Raw genomic sequence first — 17,802 nt, 5'->3', positions numbered from 1 at the left:
ACTATACTAACCTAATAAGTTTCTATCAGAGCCCTTGAATCTGTGGCTCTCCTGGAAAGGAACAATGTCATCCTACAGATTACAAGGAGTCATTTGCAAAGCCCTGCTCTTACTATTCAAAAACTGAAGAACCAACCTGAACTCCAGCACTGTGGATTTAGAGCCTCTGAAGCATGAGAGACACATTAGAGGTCTGAAAGGAGATTTTTAGATGGAAATAGACAAGTTTTGTGCTTAATTAGCGTTAATAAGAACTGAAGGTGCTCAGTACTCCTGACTACAAGCCTTTATTACATATTTGTCAAATCATGCTGTCCTTCAGGAGAAAAAAAAGGGAACTTTGTTTCTGACATCTTAATAATTGAAAATTGTCTGTAACCATTTCACAGACACCATTATTTTTGATAGATAACTCACATGTTCACCTCACTTTGGGAAAAAAAAAGTCCAAAGTCAGATAATCAATACATACAAATAATACTCCCAAAGGCAAAGATTGCTTCTCAGCCTGTCACAGTGCTATTTGTGTCAGAGTAAGTAAAAAAAGTTCTTCCTTCAAGATATTTCTACAGAAAAAAAACAACCAAAAAAACCAGCAATAGTATTGCTGCTGCTCTTAAATGTTCTTAAGCTCTTCACATTATAATTTTTCTTCTAAGACTGTGGGTATCTCCAAACATCTCTCCTTAGCAACGCTATGAAAAGAAATAGCACAGACCTCACAATTTATCATTGATCTGAGCAGACTGAAAGACTATTGTTCACATTTACAGTTTCCTTTGTGCTGGCAGTGCATGCACTTTCTAGTATGTGTGTGTTTGGGAAAAAAGAAGAAAAGGATTTGAAGAAAATCCACAGGAAACAAAATACATCTTTAAATATCCTGAAGATTGCACGTGGGTGGGGGTGAAAAATCCTCCTCAAAAGCAGCCCCATAAATAAAAGAACAAGATCAAAAGCCAAAAATCTAAACTGAAGTGATAAAAGCTGAGATATGTGAAACGTGGTAAGCGTAATTCCACACTACAAGCTTGACAGAGCAAAGCCATGGCTCACCTTGCGAGTTCCTCTGTACTCTCACAGGCCAATAAAATAGCTTCAGTAGAGAGGTCGGCCATGGTGTGGTTCAGGGAGTTAGGGAGGTGTGTGGCATGATGTATGGAGGTATCATGGAATTCTATATCAATAGCGTTGTCTTGTTCATCGTTGTAACAACGAATGATACCAACAGAATTCCAAACCTATTAAAAAGAAATAATAAAATCGTCCATCATACTGACTGCCCTCAAATAGCCTGCTGTAAGATAACCACCTGAACCAGCACTAGGTGGGAAACTGGAATAAGGCTGAAGAGTTACACAGGCAGGTCTGGATTTGGTTCTAAAACAGCTCAACTAGGTCAAAAAACTGTTTTGTTCTCATTGCTTAGCCATGTTTCTCCTTACAAAATAAAACGTTAACAGCTTGCAGTTATAAAGAAATAATGAATGATGAGTGTACAATTCTTAGAAGTATAAGAATATCCACAAATTCTGACTAAAAAGGAAGCTCAAAACAGATTCATTTCACTTCCACAGCACAGGTACAAACTGTATTTCTGTCTTGAAGCCAAATATTTACTTGTACATCAAAAGCAACCAAAACACAAGGCAGAAAATTATGCATTAACACAAAGCCTGCTTTTTACTAGTTAGCTTCACACTGTGAAGCATTTAAAAAATAGATAAATAAATAAAAGAACAAAACCACAACATACAAATATAGATTTGAGAAAGATCAGATTAAGATTAACAAAACCAGGACAATATTAACAAAGCAACTACATCTACATAATCACACAGAAGTGAGATTTACCATGAAGCGGTGCATGAGATGCACAGGAGTGGAGCCAGACTGGAATGGCTTTTGCCTGGGGGTTGGCCTTGGCCCATCATAGAAAGGCTGCTGTGTAGATGATGTTGGCAAAGCTGGAAAGCCACCAATCTGATCATCATCATCATCCTCCTCCTTTTCAAGTAGATTGGAACTAGCTTTTATCATTCCAATATCTAAAAGTTTCAAACACATACATATATATTGATATCTTCCAAGTATTATTATTGCAGCAGAAAATAGGTAAAAATATTAATACAGTTAAACTTATCTGGAAAAATAAGACAATGTAGGTAAATAGATGATGCCAAGAAAGGATGCTAAGAAATCGTTTCAATAACAGCATTACAGAGCTCTGCAAAACTAGCTTATTCTGTACCTAATGAGTTATCATCATCATCAATTATTGCCCGTCTTGGATGGCCTGATGTTGGCATAAGGTCATCATCATCACCATGATCTTCATTAGCTCCAGTGTTTGGGGAAGATTGTGGTTCAATCATATCTCCATTTAAATAGTCATCATCATCTCCATCAAAGAGATCTTCATAGTCTTTCGTAACAGTATTGGCAACCTAAAACCATGTTATCAATTATAATTAATTATCAGTTGATAATTATTACCTATTTTTATTATTATTAGCAATTCTAATTCCTTCCAGTATATAAAGGAGGGAAAATCTGGAGAGGGAATTTATCAGAGTGTAGCAATAGGACAAGGGGTAATGGGTTCAAACTATCAGAAGGTAGATTTAGATTAGGCATTAGGAAAAAATGCTAAACTGAGGGTGATGAGGTCCTGGCACTGCCCAGAGCTGTGGGTGTCCCACCCCTGGAGGTGCTCAGTGCCATGCTGGATGGGGCCCTGGGCAGCCTGAGCTGATGGGAGGTGTCCCTGCCCACGGCAGGGGTTGGAACCAGACGGTCTGGTCCCTTTCAACCCAAACCACTCTGTGGTGCTATGATTACATCTTCTTTTGAATACAGAATTCAAGGAATGAATCCATGCACAAGAAGGAGCTTTCAACACTCAGTAGAGAACGTTTCATGCAATTTGATGACATAAGCTATCAGTTTAATGTAAGAAATAACTGGTGCTGATCACCTCGTCGTTTGGTTTCTTTCCACCACCGATATCCTCCCACAAGCCCAGATTTCCTTCAGTATCTGTGTAAGCTATTTGCTCATATTTGGGATGCCATGCCAGTCCACAAATCGAGTAACTTTTCTCATGCTTCATCCTAAAAAGAACATGAAAATTCCCTATTTTTATTAAGGCTCTCAGAGCACAAACACCCTCAAGTTTAATGATTCTATCTATGATTCTATTGTAAGCACTTGTAATACTAAATGAAAATAACATAAGTATATATATACAGGTGACAAAATAATTAATAAATTACCTTTGGAATAAATAGTTATGCTACAAAATACAGCAGACCTTCCTTTTCTATGGAGGAAATTATTTAAGCTTTAAAATCAATCAGATTCATATTCATAAAACAACAGCTTCCTGATGCATGCAGAATACAAAGTAATTCCCCAGCAGACAGTATGTTCCAGAACCATCCAGTTATAAAAAGAACATTAGGCTGTTTCTCTTGTACCAAACTGATGATTTAGTCCTTTATCTTTTCCTCCCTTTATTCTCAGAAAACAATCCTCCCATGAATTATTTACACGATGTCTTTAAGGCTTTACATATGCACTAGAGTAACAATCATGTTTCTGACTCAAGATAGATAAAGCCCCCCTTCTGTTCCTCACTGTAACTAACCAACATAAAGTTCTATTTGTCCTTTTTCTGCCTTCTGACTTACTGACATGTCAGTATTTCTCCTCAGTTGCATCTTACTGCCAACAATCTTGAACTCTGTAACTTGAAGATCTGTTTCCATCAAAACTATTCTTTAATCAATTAGAAGATTAAAATGTAATAAAAAAATAATGCCTTTGAAATGCTTCCAGGTTCTTTTAGCTATGCACACTACATATGGTGGGGGAAGGCAAAGCAGTGCCACTTTCCTACCTGACAGACATCAGTGCAAGTTGCTTCCTGGCAGAACATGGGAATGATGTGGCAGCCCCTGAATACCCATCAGCACAAGAAATGAGGTATCAGTATGCCTCACCCAAATTGCATAAGGCAAGAGCCCTCCTCTTGCTCCCTTGCTCAAGCCTAGCCTGAACAGTGGCCCTGCATCACAGCAGGGACCACCCAGACCTGACACCACTCTTCCAAACCTGTGCTTGCCTGTGTTCTCCCTCTCTCCTGATGTGCTTGCAGAGACCATCTACAAGATCAGATAGATGGGATTTTTTAGCTAAAGCCTTTATTTTGCTGCCTCCTGGAGTTGTTGCAAGCACAGCACAGCGTTGGTGGTATAGTGGTGAGCATAGCTGCCTTCCAAGCAGTTGACCCGGGTTCGATTCCCGGCCAACGCAGTTTGCATTTTGGGTTCTGGAATCCTCAGAGCCCTGAGTTGGATGACTGTGACCTGTAGTGACAGTAAAACCCCAGCCAACCCCACACCTGTGTGGGATTCGCTGCTCTACCTAAAGCCTATAAGCCTATGGGGCTCAATGGGATCAGCCAGCATCTCAGGGAGCTGGCTGATGTCAACCTGAGACCTCTCTCAACTACTTTTGTAGGGTCTTGGAAATCTGGAGAGGTCCAGAAGCTGGCAGATGTCCCAGTTTTTAAGAAGCACAAGAAAGGAGACCCTGATAATTACAGGACTGTCAGTCTCACTTCAGTGCCTGGTTAAATTACGGAGATTATTCTGGGAGTTACTGAAAAACACTTGAAAGACAATGTAGTCATTGCTCACAGCCAACAACAGTCTTCAAAGGGGAAAGCAGTGCTTGATAAACTTAATTCCCCTTCATGAAAAGGTTGTCCACCTAGATGACAAATGGAAGCCAATAGATGTGATCTTTCTGGATTTTAGCAGTTTTTGATACTGTTTCTCACAGTACCCCTCTAAACAAAATGCCCAACATACAAAACACAAAGGGTGAACAATTGGCTGATGGCTCAGACTTGAAGGGTTATAGTAAAATCCCTTCAAAGTTTTTATAAACAATCTGGACACACACTCAAATGCATAGTAGCTAAGTTTGTGGGTGATACTTAATTAGGAGGAGCCGTGGACTGGGATCTCTGCTCTCTGGTGACAGCAATTAGACCTAAGGGAACAGAATGGAGCTGTGCTGGGGGAGGGCCAGGTAGAGATTAGGGAAAGGTTCTGCACCAGAGAGTGATGGGCATGGAACAGGCTGCCCAGGACAGGGGGCATGGCCCCAAGCTGCTGGAAAGAGCATTTGGGCAATGCACTCAGACACAGGGTGATTTGGGGTGGTACTGTGTGGAGACAAAGGGCTGGGACTCGATGATCCCTGTGGATCCCTTCCAACAAGGGATGCTCCATGATTGTACAGTTTGCAGTGGAACTTTAGCAGAAAGCTTACTGTTTTATCCTGTGAATCTCAAGTAGACTATTCAGTGGTTCTCAATTTGCACAAATAAGTTTTAAGGAGGAGATATAACAGTTCTATTTTAACAAAAAGGATGTATTATGGGCGTTGTGGAACAGCACTACGTACCTCTCTATGCACTCCTGGGTTTCCACCTTCCACACCACTATACTCCCATTCACACTTCCAGCTGCCAGGTACTGCCCACAGGGAGACCACACCACAACATTCAGGGGCTAGGAAAAAGGAAAAATTATAGGGAGAAGAATTACCAATGAACACAAAGCATTCATATTCTGAAGCATAAAATGGATGTTCTAGAAGGAAAAAAAAAATCTTTAGCAAACCACATCCAGCTTCCCAAACTAGAACTGCCTTCAACTGCCAAGTTCCCAGCAAAACCATTCTTTAAAGACAGCACACTTACTCTCCTTCAGAATACTCAACTTCTGTCACTAAATGCTGTGATACAAACCATGTCAAACAACCCATGACAAAAAACAGAGACACATAGACAAGTTTGACACTCATCTAATATCTCTTGCCTTGGTTTCCGACATCAAGTTAATAGGATCAGAAATAAAAGTGGGAAGGGAAAAAAATCCTATGCAGAAGGTAAATTTCTAGCTGAAGAACACTTGAGAGTATGGAAGATATAGCAAGCAGCTGTTTTGTGTACCTACCTGAGTGATGGAAGTATCTGATAGATCAACTTGATTATCCCAGGTTTCTCTTCTGTATAGTTTAACAACTTTGTCTACAGGAATTGCCAGCAGCTGTTGAAAGGAAACAAGAATCAGGTAATTTAGAACAAGTTATCTTTCAAGAAAACATTCAAGCAAAAAGCATAGCTTCTTCATTCAAAAGTATTACAGCAGTGTCAGCCTACATGTCCAGCAGTTCACTTGGCATCCTAGCAATACCAACAGAGAAAGTAAAGAATGCTGAAATAATCTTGAATTACAAGGTTCTTCAATGCTTTTCATATGCAACACAGCAAAGAATGTTTGTTTTTATTTTAATCTTCATTTATTTCTGGCAGAAAACTGATGACAGCTGCAACATAAGGTTCTAAGTTCCTATTTATGTAACAGCTAAGAAACACGCATAAATAAATTTTGGTGCTCTGAGCACAAATCTTATGTTCTCCCTCTTCTTTCCTCCCCATCCCTCTTCTTATCAGATGACAATTCCTCTATAAACCTTACTTGAATAGCTCGTTCCTGAAATAGTTCATTTGGTATTTAGCAAGCCTGCATAGCTGTTGCTGCCTGTTTACTTCATGGGATTTGTGTGTTAGTTGGTTTTGTTTATTTTTGTTTTAAAGAGATTTCTAATAATCTGCTGTGTAATAGGAGTGAAGCAGCTGGTGACATTTGTGTGACAGTGAAGTCGTGTAAACACTGAAGTCTGTGCTTTTATGCAATATGTGTACAAAGTAACCTGTGCTTTAAGTGACATTCTGGCTCCCACAGAACAGTAATCCATAATGCTAGGTATTTCAGAGAGTGGACACATGCAGACACTGCTCACAAAAGGCTAAGTTGGGGAAATAGAAGATTATTCAAGTCAGAACTCTGAGAAACTACTGGAAAACACTCCTTAGACCCTGCATACTAGAATGTCGATAGTATGACAGAACCTATTATTCATCCTTCCAGACAGCAGGCAAGAACAAAAGCCACCAAGCAATTTTTCCCAAATTACCACCTTTTGCTCAATTCTCTGTCCTTTACTTGAAGTATGATGCAGCATGCCTCATTTCATACAGGTTTGAATCTATCTGCTCCTCTCTCCTTTGTGTTACCAGCTGGGGCAGGTGTGCTCTAGGTTATATGATACAGAGACATCTACACAGCTATGCAAACTTCCCTCCTCCTTACCCTATTTGTGCTAAGTGATCTGTACATAGTGCTCTTGCATCAGCACACGTACAGTCACTGGATACATAGTATGTACTATCGTCAGCACCACCATTACCCACAGCAGCATTAACTCTGTTCTTCAGTTAAGAATCATAGAACAGTTTGGGTTGGAAGGGACCTTAAAGATCATCCAGTTCCAACCTTCCTACCACAGGCTGGGATACCATCCACTAAGTCAGGAATAGTTTACTACTTTAGTGACATTTGCAAAGCAAGATTACTAATTGATAAAATTTACCCAGAGAGAGACTGAACTCCTTTGACGCTCTGCTGTGAACAATTAGGTCATTTCCCTCATGCACAATGTTCCTTCCTACTCAGCACAGTGTGACTGTTCAACATTGTTTGGGGCTGACAGATGGACTGCTGCCAAACACAGTCTGGCACTTAAGCGAGCAAACACTTCCAAGTTGTTGTTTTTCCTAAAAGTGAACTTCACCCCAAATATTTTCCTTACTCTCTGGAGTTGGAATTTGGACTTGCCTGGATTGAGTTCTACTGTACAAAGAGAAACGAAGGATTAAGATGTGGCTACAACAATCTGTCACTTACCTTGGCACTGCCAGGTTGCCAGGCAAGCCTGCATATGGATTTAGCATTTATCACATCATTACATTTCTGCAGCAGCAGCCAGTTTGTCACGCATGTCTGAAAACAAAATATTCAAAAATGAGTTCTCCAGTTCTATGAAAATCTACTGTATTTTTAAAAGCCTGAAAGGAGAGTGGTGAGGTGCTGGATCAGCTGCCCAGAGAGGCTGTGATGCCCCGTCCATCCCTGGAGGTGTTCAAGGCCAGGTTGGATGGGGCCCTGGGCAGCCTGGGCTGCTGTGAAATGTGGAGGTTGGTGGCCCTGCATTGGTGGGGAGTTGGAGCTTCGTGATCCTTGAGGTCTCTTTCAACCCAGGCCATTCTGTGATTCTGTGGAAAAAGCTAGAAGGAAAAAAGGCATATAATTTTTAGAACTGAAATAACCTCTTTCATACAAGTACCTACTCCTTAAAAAAAAATATATATATATATCCAAAAAGACCGAAAAATACTTTGCCAATGTAGACCTGAAAATATTTAATTACAATGCAAGTACTTATGAGTTAAGATCACAGCAAAAGTATTTTTAATGACGTACAGAACAAAAGAGCTTCACACATTTAGGTTACTAAGAGAGAAATCTGGCCAAACTCCTCTTGTCAAATCCAGACTGACTGCAGCAAGGTGACACACAGCAGCCTGAATCTTACAACAGCAATGTAAAGATGAATGCATTGCTAAGTTCTCCTACAGCACAGATGCCATACATCACTGCCACAGCCCCAGGACACAGTTAGCCTAAGTGCCCCAAAAGGCACCCACTGTCAGTATGAAATTCACATTAGAAGTATGTTTTTCTTTGAAAAAGTAGCAATTGCACAAGCAGAGTACATTCCTAATTATACTTACAGGAATAATTCTGCATGGATACTTCGTCCAGTCAATAATGGCATTTAGCAAAAACAATCCCATATGTATATGCAGAACTGCTTTATTATAGGCTCACTTGAAACCTTCTTCTCAAGCTCCTTAGACTGCAAGGCCAGCAGAGACAGCAGGCTCACCAAATCTTATTTCTTACATGCCCTGAACTATTTGTCATAAATATTGCTAAGCTGAGCCCAATGACTGTAATTCTTAAGTATTATGTTCTTCAGTCTGTGATTTACACCCCTCTTATGTGAGAAAAATTGCTGTAAAGTTTGCAATGGATTATTTTTGCTGTTGTTTTTTGATTGTTTCTAAAAAACAGCATACCAAGTCCTTTCTCAATAGCCTTGGACTCACTACAACATGGCCCCATCTCCACAAATAAAAAAGACTGAAATGCAGTTAGTTGAACCTTGAGTCCTTGGCAAACTAGGTTTGTGTGCCATAGGCAGAGAGCAAGAGAGATGAAAGCACCACTGCACAAAGACCTCTACCAAGGAAAATGGGCATCATCTCACTGAACACAGAATCACAGAATTGCCCAGGTTGGAAAAGACCCTAAAGATCATCAAGTCCAACCACAACCTGACCATACTACCCTAACTGCTAGGCCATGGCCCTGAGCACCACACCAAAACGGTTCTTCAACACATCCAGGGATGGTGACTCAACCACGTCCCCTGGGCAGCCCATTGCAGTGCTTAACAACCCTTTCTGTAAACAAGTTTGTCCTGATAGCCAACCTAAACTTACCCTGGTGCAACTTGAGGCCACTTCCCCTCATCCTGTCACAAGTGAGAAGAGACCATGGCATGTGAATCCCAAATCCCTTCCTAAACCCAAGTCAAAGAAGCCACTAGTCAGTCTGAAAATGGATTGGTAATTCACAGAGAGCTCAGGAAAGGTAAATGAAAACAAAACACACCTAGACAACAGTTTATTAGCATAAAGTTTACTCTGTAACCCTGAAAGGAACAGATGATATTCTGAAACCCTAGTATCCCTGCTCATGGCAGGGGAGTAAGGACTAGATGATATTTAAGGCCCTTTCTAACCCAAACCACTCTATGATTCTGTAATTCTAAGGAAAAAAGGCATCCAGTGCTGTTACCTTTGCACAGAGGGTTATTTTTGAATATGCTGAGGACAAAATACACGATGTTGGCCAATTAAGAAAGATGGACAGAAAAAAAATCAGGGATTCCACAGGATAACAGCCCAGAGCCCAGGCAGCATTTCATGCTCCAGCTTAGAATTTCTCCCAGAAATAGATAAAAGCATTCTATAAAGTACACTCAAATTTCTTACTAAAAAAAACCAGTATTCAACATCCAGCATGCCTTCTTCCAGGTGTTTTAGAGTATAGCTGCCCTTCTACATGCATATGAACCCCCCTATATAAACAGTTTTTGTAAGTGCTGTCAGCTGTTACTGATAATATATAAAAAGATAAGCAGCATTTATTCCAGCAGGGTTACTTCAGTCCAGTTCCTTTTGCTGCCTGTGAAATCCCTGTTTTTCCATGAAACACTCAACTCAGAAAGGAATGCCTTTTACCTGATCTTCCACTTTCCATACTCTGACAGAACCATCGCAGCTTGCTGATGCCTATGGAAGAGAGTTTTGCAAATGAACTTAAATGCTATAACCAACAATTCAGATATAGAATGCATAAGCACTTTTAAAAAGAAAGCCTCCTTGTTTAAACTGTTTTAAGACTTAAAACCTTCTGTCAAATCACCTTGGTAATTCCAAGTAGTTTCAGTAGTTAACTGCAATGAAGATTTATGTGCCCACTCACTTGGTTCTGTTTGTTTGTTCATTTCACTCAACAAATATTTCTTTTTTTTTTCTCACAGGGAAAAGGAAATTCAAGGTAGAAAATAAACAAGGAAGTGTTTTTACCAGATAAATATCCATGGGGTCAAAAGACAGGCTTAAAACAGGTGCATCATGTCCTCGGAACGTTTTCTGTTTGCTGCTGTCAGCCACCTCCACAACTTTGACCATGAAGTCACTGTAGATTACAATGGCACAGAGATAAAAGCATTAGCATTGGTATCAATGGTGACAGAGTATTTGTTTACAGTAATAAACATCAATTTGGACAACAGTTATCTGCTGGGAAGAACAACCTAAAGGAGAAGAGTCTGAACGTTTGTTACAATAAGAGCAAGGACAGATTATCTTCATCAAAAGATAATTTTCATTCAAATGAAAGTTCATGAAATATGGTTGAAGATATGGCATACATGCAGACCACACAGCTGCTAAACACAGTGTTTTATGAACTCAAGGGAAAACTGGTGCTTAGATACCAAAAGCTGACTTTACAAGAACTACCTGTTAAATGGAACCTGCATTTATTACAAATAATTCTCTTGGTCAAAAAAGGTAAAGCAAATGCTTCATCTTGTAAAGCTGTTAACAAGATGATTAAGATCAGTATCAGATCTATATATTTATTATTATTATTATTATCATTTATTTACATTTTTTTAAACTTTATTCCCTCCTCCAAAACGACAAACATTACTACAGTTGAATTCAAAGCAGCCACGCTAATAACTTCTAAGCCAAAGAGCTCCTGTCAGAATCTTTCAGTACTGTTCCCTGTGCTACTTCACTGCTATGTTTTCACAGGGGAACTTAATTTTAGGCACTCATTTTATAAGATTAGCCATTCCTCTGACTACATTAAGCTGCCACAAAACTCAAGTGTACAGACTTCACCGAAAAACTGAGAAATATGTGATAACAAAAGCAATTCTTCTTAGCTGTACTTCCCTATGCCACAGCTGTCGACCTCCTTCAGTGTGTTACAGAAGATCTCATCAAGGGGGGAGCTCAATTTTACAGCATCTCATGTGAGGGCCCTGATCAGGCTGTGGAAGTACTGATTGGGGGGTAAAAGTTTTTGGAAGCAGAAGGAATTTGCTGTCTGCTTTATCTCTCAAATCAAAGTCACAGCCTGGGGCAGAGCTGTTCCCTCAGAAATCAGCACTGGCAAAGAGCCCAAATTCATGATCTCTGTCAGATTTAGAGATTAGAGCAGCTAATGTCCCCAGCTCTCCAGTCTCCCACTTTTGGTGGAGCTGGCATGTCTGCTCTGCAGCTGCCAGGCTTTACAGCCCAGCATCGATCCAAACTGCTTTCTAGTTCACTTCACACTTCGAGGAGGCAGGCAGCAGATGTAACGTTCAGCCATCTCTGCTGCAGGGATGGAGGACAAATTCCAACAGAGAAGCAAGCAGGCAGTCTGGATTAGCCACAGTGCCTAAAAAGCTCATCAGATCAGCACTCAGCCAACTTCTGCATGTGTGCATACATACATTTGCCACATTACGACGCTGATGAGACAGGCCATTATCTTTAGCACACAGTAACAAAATCCTTGATGCTGCAGTGAGATCCATGTGGGCAAACACTTGTGCTTCTGCATTACAGGACTGAAAGCTGAAAACATTCAAAGCTCCTCAAGAGCAGGAATTATTTCACAACACCACACTTTCTTCCTAAAACTATTTAGTGGATCAAATGCCTCCCAGAGAATTGCTGCTTAACAGTTCTTTTCATTCATTCCCCCACTGCCACCCTCCCTGGAAGGCATTACACATTACTTTAAAACCCTCAGAGGTATGTGGATTAATAACCTCAGGGTAAAAAATCACTGTGTGAGGAAGCTGCCACACTCTGAACAACAGCAATGCCTTTCCTTATGATGCACACATTACCTAGATCCAGCAGCAATTCTGGTACCATCACTATTAAAGACAACGTGGTTTGCATTCGTGGTAAAACGAGTAAGGATGCCATCTGGAGCTCCTTCAGGAAACGTGTGTATCTGAACAGTGTTGTTTGATACTGCTGTGATCAATCTGCCATTCTAAAAAGAGAACAAAAGAAAAACAAGCAACAACATCAAATGTACTGGTGAAACTACATTTACGCCCAAGAAGCCAAAGAAATGAGTTGATGTTCCCAATATTTGGGCAGATTGACTTTAATAGTTCCAAAAGACATGTGACAGCAAGAGTAGTGGGGGAAATACTCTTTTACCTTGTATTTCTTCCATTAAAAATACAGAGTAGCACAACAACTTTACTACTTTCTCAGATTAACCCAACTACTTAAAAACTAATACAATGATTCTCTTTGTTTCAGTGCTGTAGAAATACACTCCAGTTGTTTCAGTACAGTTAAAATTCATTATGTTAACCATATGGCAATTTACATCATTGAGATCTTTCCAACTTAAGTTCTTTGCTATGAGAGTGGTGAGGTGCTGGAACAGCTGCCCAGAGAGGCTGTGATGCCCCGTCCATCCCTGGAGGTGTTCAAGGCCAGGTTGGATGGGGCCCTGGGCAGCCTGGGCTGCTGTGAAATGGGGAGGTTGGTGGCCTTGCATTGGTGGGGGATTGGAGCTTCGTGATCCTTGAGGTCCCTTCCAACCCTGGCCATTCTATGCTTCTGTGATTCTGTAATTGCATATTCACTAAAATAACAAATACCCTGAAAAGTCACTAATGAATTTCAGAGAACCGTCTGCTCTTCTTTAGTCGGATAGAAAAAACCCATCCTTTTAAATAGGTAAAAAAGCTCTTAGAACAGGAAGGCTGTTGCACCCTGTGTCGATCAATATGCTACATCATCAGGAGAGGGCAGCCTTGGACCAAACTTGACAGTTAAACTTCACTAGGGAAAGATGAAAAGTTCATGAGCTTTGTCCTTTTCAGAAGCAGAAGGGAGATGTCTACTAAAAAATTATTCCAGGTTAAAATTGATTGCAAAACAAAGAAATAATTATCCTAAGCTTGGAACAGTAGCATGTCTTGCTGAAGTGACAATATGATTCCTCACTTGCATGCAGCAACAAGTTTTGGCAGCGTACTGAAAAATGCTGCATTTCTTTCTTATTTTTAAAGAAGCCTAAAGTTATAGTAAAGATGCTGAAGAAAAAGAAAGCAGTAGCCAGTGCTAAATAACCTGAGAAAATAGGAAAAACTAGAGATCAGAGCTAAAAGTCCTTTCCAATAAGCTAAGAACACACAACTGTTCCCACTGATGTCCAAAAATTACAACCAAGATGTTTCCCTCCTGTATTCAGCACTAATTTTCACCGTTTCTGACACTGATGAACTCACTCAAAACCCCCTCACTTTGTGTGAGCAACTGGAAGTGACTTGATGAAAACCAATTAGCTTTAAAATCATACATCTGCATGAATTCTCATTTATTTCATCTGTTAGACTCCCCTTCAAAACCACAACGAGTTGAAAACCAATTTTAAATTCTCCTTTATCCCTGCAAAGTTTATTTTATGATACCTGAAGAACAGATGGAGACTTCTAGAATTCCTTTCTGCCATAAAGACAACATTTTGGACCCTCTATTACTAACATAACGTAAGAATAATTGCACACAAAGGAATTTGTGTGAGAATTCTCAAGCTAAATACATGAAGAAGTATTAAAGAGAATTACTTTCTATTACACAAATTTATAAAGTTAACTTATTTACCTTCTTATTTACAACCACAGTTTCTAGATACACTACAAGGAACTGCCTTAGCATTGAAATAAACAGAGCAGGCCATACTTCAAACAGCAGAACAAGTCAGCCAAGTGACAGAAGAGCCTCTAATCTGTATGCTCTTACATTAATTACTATTAAAGACAAATCTTGTTCTCCTCCAACTCGGAAGGGAGGGGAAGGGACAAAGGGGAGCAAAATGTCTGAATTCTGGTCTAGTACCAATTTTGAGAGCTAAATATCAACTAATTATTAATATATATATATATTAATTTTATATATATATATATATATATACACACTGGTATATATATATATACATATATATATATACAGTATATATATATATATATATACTGGTAATGCTTTGATTTTATATATATATATATATATATATATATATAAAATCAAAGCATTACCAGACACTGACTCAGGAAAGTAATTTTTTGATTAACAAATACTACAATTCCCTGGACCTCAGAACAGAGCCACACAAAACAAGCTCTTGGCTTTCTATTTTCATATACCCTTCAACAGCAGTGCAGAGCCTCTGAGATGGGATGGGCAGAAGAGCAGGAATCAGCTGCACCATAAACTGCTGGGAAACTTCTAGTGACTGACATTGTGAGAAAATACTGAAACAGTCTACAGAGTTCACTGAATAATGAGTTTAATCTGCTTGGTTTGTTCTTCAAAAAGGAGATCAAAGTCTGGAATAATTATAACTGACTGTGAGGGGAGAGGGGAAAAAAAGAACATTACAGAAATTTAGTATAATGAATAATTCCTCTACAAGCCTACATGGTGAAAAATGAATTGTTAGAAGTACTCTTGTTTACATAAAGTACTTCATTTAGCTAAAATATTCAGCAATTCTAGAGGCTTTTTGAAAAGTGTTTTCAGTATTACTTAAATATTTTCACTGACACAAAGATACTAAGTGGTGGTATGCTCAACTTTAAACAAAACCTGCCACTGATTAACCCCCACTCAATGCTGTTTCCCATACACTGATGTGAAGACAAACAGACTGACATGTGCTGCACACAATATCATTCTTGCCTTTTCCAGATATTACCTCAATTTACGTGTAAACGTCACTTAAGAACACCAGCAGTATCTCAACAGACAAATATCAACATCAGCACGACACAGTTTAACAGATCTGTTAATTACCATACCTTCAGAGCACATGAATAAGCTCTCTCTCCAACATTAATGGACTTTGGATCATCATCATCCAGGTTTTCCCAAATCCTAACATCTCCATCACTGCCGCAAGTTACGATGCAGCTGTTCAAAGACACAGGATTTGAACCAAATGAAAACAAAGTGTGGGTTGTTTTTTATTTACTGCAACACAATACATATGAATCATAATTCACTGAACACTGTACTTAATAAACATGACAAAAAATACAGGTCTGGTAGCACAACACGGTGCTGCTATTTCTGAGAACCCGCTAGGCCTGGCACTACTGAACTGAACTTCACTTATCAATCCATGCTCACCAGGATCTAGATGGGATTTTTCAGAGCACTGATTTCACTGCCAGCTGAGCATTTAATTGCTTCTTAAACCTCTGAAAATTTACCTTGCAGCTGAGGGCAAAACTAAGAGCGTTAACACACACTTGACTTAAGTTTAACAAGCTTCACACGTTTCAGACCTACAGAACCATAAAAATATTAACATGGTGTTCAACTGTCAAGTTTGCTGGAGATAGATATAGCTTTGACTTCATACAGCATATGCAAACATATCTTCTTCCAAGATACATTTAGAGTCTATGAAATCACTTCTGTAGAAGAGAATATATAGAGGATCTTGTACATGTGTGTGTGTGTGTGTGTGTGTGTGTGTGTAGGGGTCGGCCTCTTTTCCGAGATAACCAGTGATAGAATGAGAAGTAATGGCCTTGAGTTGCACCTGGGGGGAGTCAGGTTGGATATTAGGAAACATAATAGGAATAGGATAGGAAACTGATCCCAAAGAGAGGTGAGGTGCTGGCACAGGCTGCCCAGGGAGGTGGTGGAGTCAGCATCCCTAGAGGTGCTTAAAAAGCATGGAAATGCACTATTAAAGAACATGGTTTAGTAGGCAATACTGGGGGTGATGGATGATCCTAGAGGTCTTTTCCAACCTTAATGACTCTATATGTCCTACACACATACTGTTCTCAACAAAGACGAATAAAGGATGTGCCAGACCAAGCAAGGTCATAGGTCCACCTGTCCAGTATTGCAGCTGAAGAGATAATTCTCAGAAAGCAACAGATAGGCATGTGACCATCCATCCCCTAGATGGTCACAGAATTGTTTGAGTTGGAAGGGACCCCTCAAGGCCACCTGGTCCCACTCCTTGCAATAAATAGGGACATCCACAGCTCCATCAGGTGCTTAGAGCCCCATCCAGCCTGACCTCAGGTGTCTGCAGGGCCATCCACCACCTCTCTGGGCAACCTGTGCCAGTGCTTCACAGCCTTTACTGTGAAAAACATCTTTCCTATGACCAATCTAACTCTCCCTCTTTTAGTTGGAAACCGTTTCTCCTTGTCCTGTCACAACAGACCCCACTAAAGAATCCGTCCCCTTCTTTCTGTCAGCCCTTTCAGATACCCAAAGCTGGCTTTCAGGTCTCCCTGAGGCCTTTCCTTCTCCATGATGCACAGTCCCAGCTCTCAGCCTGTCCTCGCAGGGAGGTGTCCCATCCCTGGAATGATTTTTATGATGATATTTTCCCCTTCTCTCTAGGATTGGGGCAGTTACCTGCTGCTGTCATCAAAGCACACGTCTGTGTGTCCCTCCGTGTGTCCATACCGCATTGGCTTTTGTGCTGACGGCATTTTTCTTCTTCCCTGTCTAACAAGGGTGGGAAATAACATCAATTTTTTTAAAGAAAGAATCACAGAATCACAGGAAGAAGCACAGACCTCTGTCAAGCACAGTTAATACCTCACCGTGGGATTTATCTGATATACGGGGCCCTTTTTGCTCTTTCTGTATGAGGTGAAATTTATCCCGAGTAGAAAAACAATCCCGTTTCCCTACAGCAAATAGAAAAGCAGCATCCCCTCACATGACAGTCACACCAAAAAAAAAAAAAAAAAAAAAGAAAAAAAAGAAAAGAGAAAGAGAAAGAAAGAAAAGCTCGGCATTACCACATCCAGCGTGAAAAGTCTTTAGGAAGAGCCCCAGATGGGGAATCCCGCCCACGGAGGCTGGAAGCGCTGTACCCCAATAGGGCCGTAACCCAGCATGACCCCAAAACGGGGAAGAAAACAGAGAGGCTCAGGCGGCCTCACCGCCGTAGCAGCGGCCCCAGAGCCGCGCAGCCCCTCGGGGTGTGGACCAGGAGCTCCCCCGCCCCAGGCCGGGCGCCGGGCCCAGGCCGCGCTCAGCTCAGCTCGGCTCAGCTCAACTCACCTCACGGCCCGTCCCAGCCTCCACTTCGAGCCTTCCCGCGCTCCCGCCCGCGCCGGGGCCGGGCCCTGCTCCGTCAGCGCGCCGTCAGGACACGGGGCGGAGCTGCGAGC

At 40.7% G+C, this 17,802-nt stretch overlaps 1 protein-coding gene and 1 non-coding gene across 7 annotated transcripts in view; one reads left to right on the top strand and one right to left on the bottom strand.

Annotated features, from left to right (window-relative positions):
• The window catches only part of WDHD1 (WD repeat and HMG-box DNA binding protein 1), a 33,778-nt gene extending 15,979 nt beyond the window's left edge, over positions 1–17,799 (bottom strand). For 3 of the 6 annotated variants that reach the window (XR_007377792.1, XR_007377793.1, XM_048949128.1), the window contains exons 1-13: positions 17,693–17,799; positions 17,036–17,124; positions 15,448–15,559; positions 12,469–12,620; positions 10,640–10,751; positions 10,292–10,342; positions 7,827–7,922; positions 6,033–6,125; positions 5,479–5,585; positions 2,978–3,113; positions 2,252–2,447; positions 1,855–2,048; positions 1,057–1,241 (exon numbers count right to left, since the gene is read on the bottom strand). Coding sequence is in view for 4 of the 6 variants with exons in the window: in XM_048949128.1 (XP_048805085.1) it covers positions 1,057–1,241; positions 1,855–2,048; positions 2,252–2,447; positions 2,978–3,113; positions 5,479–5,585; positions 6,033–6,125; positions 7,827–7,922; positions 10,292–10,342; positions 10,640–10,751; positions 12,469–12,620; positions 15,448–15,559; positions 17,036–17,112 (1,511 nt within the window). In the remaining 2 variants the exon portion in view is untranslated. Of the gene's footprint in view, positions 1–1,056; positions 1,242–1,854; positions 2,049–2,251; positions 2,448–2,977; positions 3,114–5,478; positions 5,586–6,032; positions 6,126–7,826; positions 7,923–10,291; positions 10,343–10,639; positions 10,752–12,468; positions 12,621–15,447; positions 15,560–17,035; positions 17,129–17,226; positions 17,250–17,427; positions 17,673–17,692 lie in introns of those variants that run through there. The other 3 variants (XM_048949130.1, XM_048949129.1, XM_048949131.1) reach the window with 3 other exon arrangements.
• On the top strand, positions 4,246–4,317 carry TRNAG-UCC (transfer RNA glycine (anticodon UCC)). Its single transcript has one exon. It is a non-coding gene; the product is annotated as a tRNA-Gly (tRNA).
• Positions 17,800–17,802: the final 3 nt, after the last annotated feature.

The sequence above is a fragment of the Lagopus muta genome, chromosome 6 (assembly GCF_023343835.1).
Source record: "Lagopus muta isolate bLagMut1 chromosome 6, bLagMut1 primary, whole genome shotgun sequence".
Taxonomy (NCBI): domain Eukaryota; kingdom Metazoa; phylum Chordata; class Aves; order Galliformes; family Phasianidae; genus Lagopus; species Lagopus muta.
This window is presented reverse-complemented; position numbering and strand designations above follow the sequence as displayed.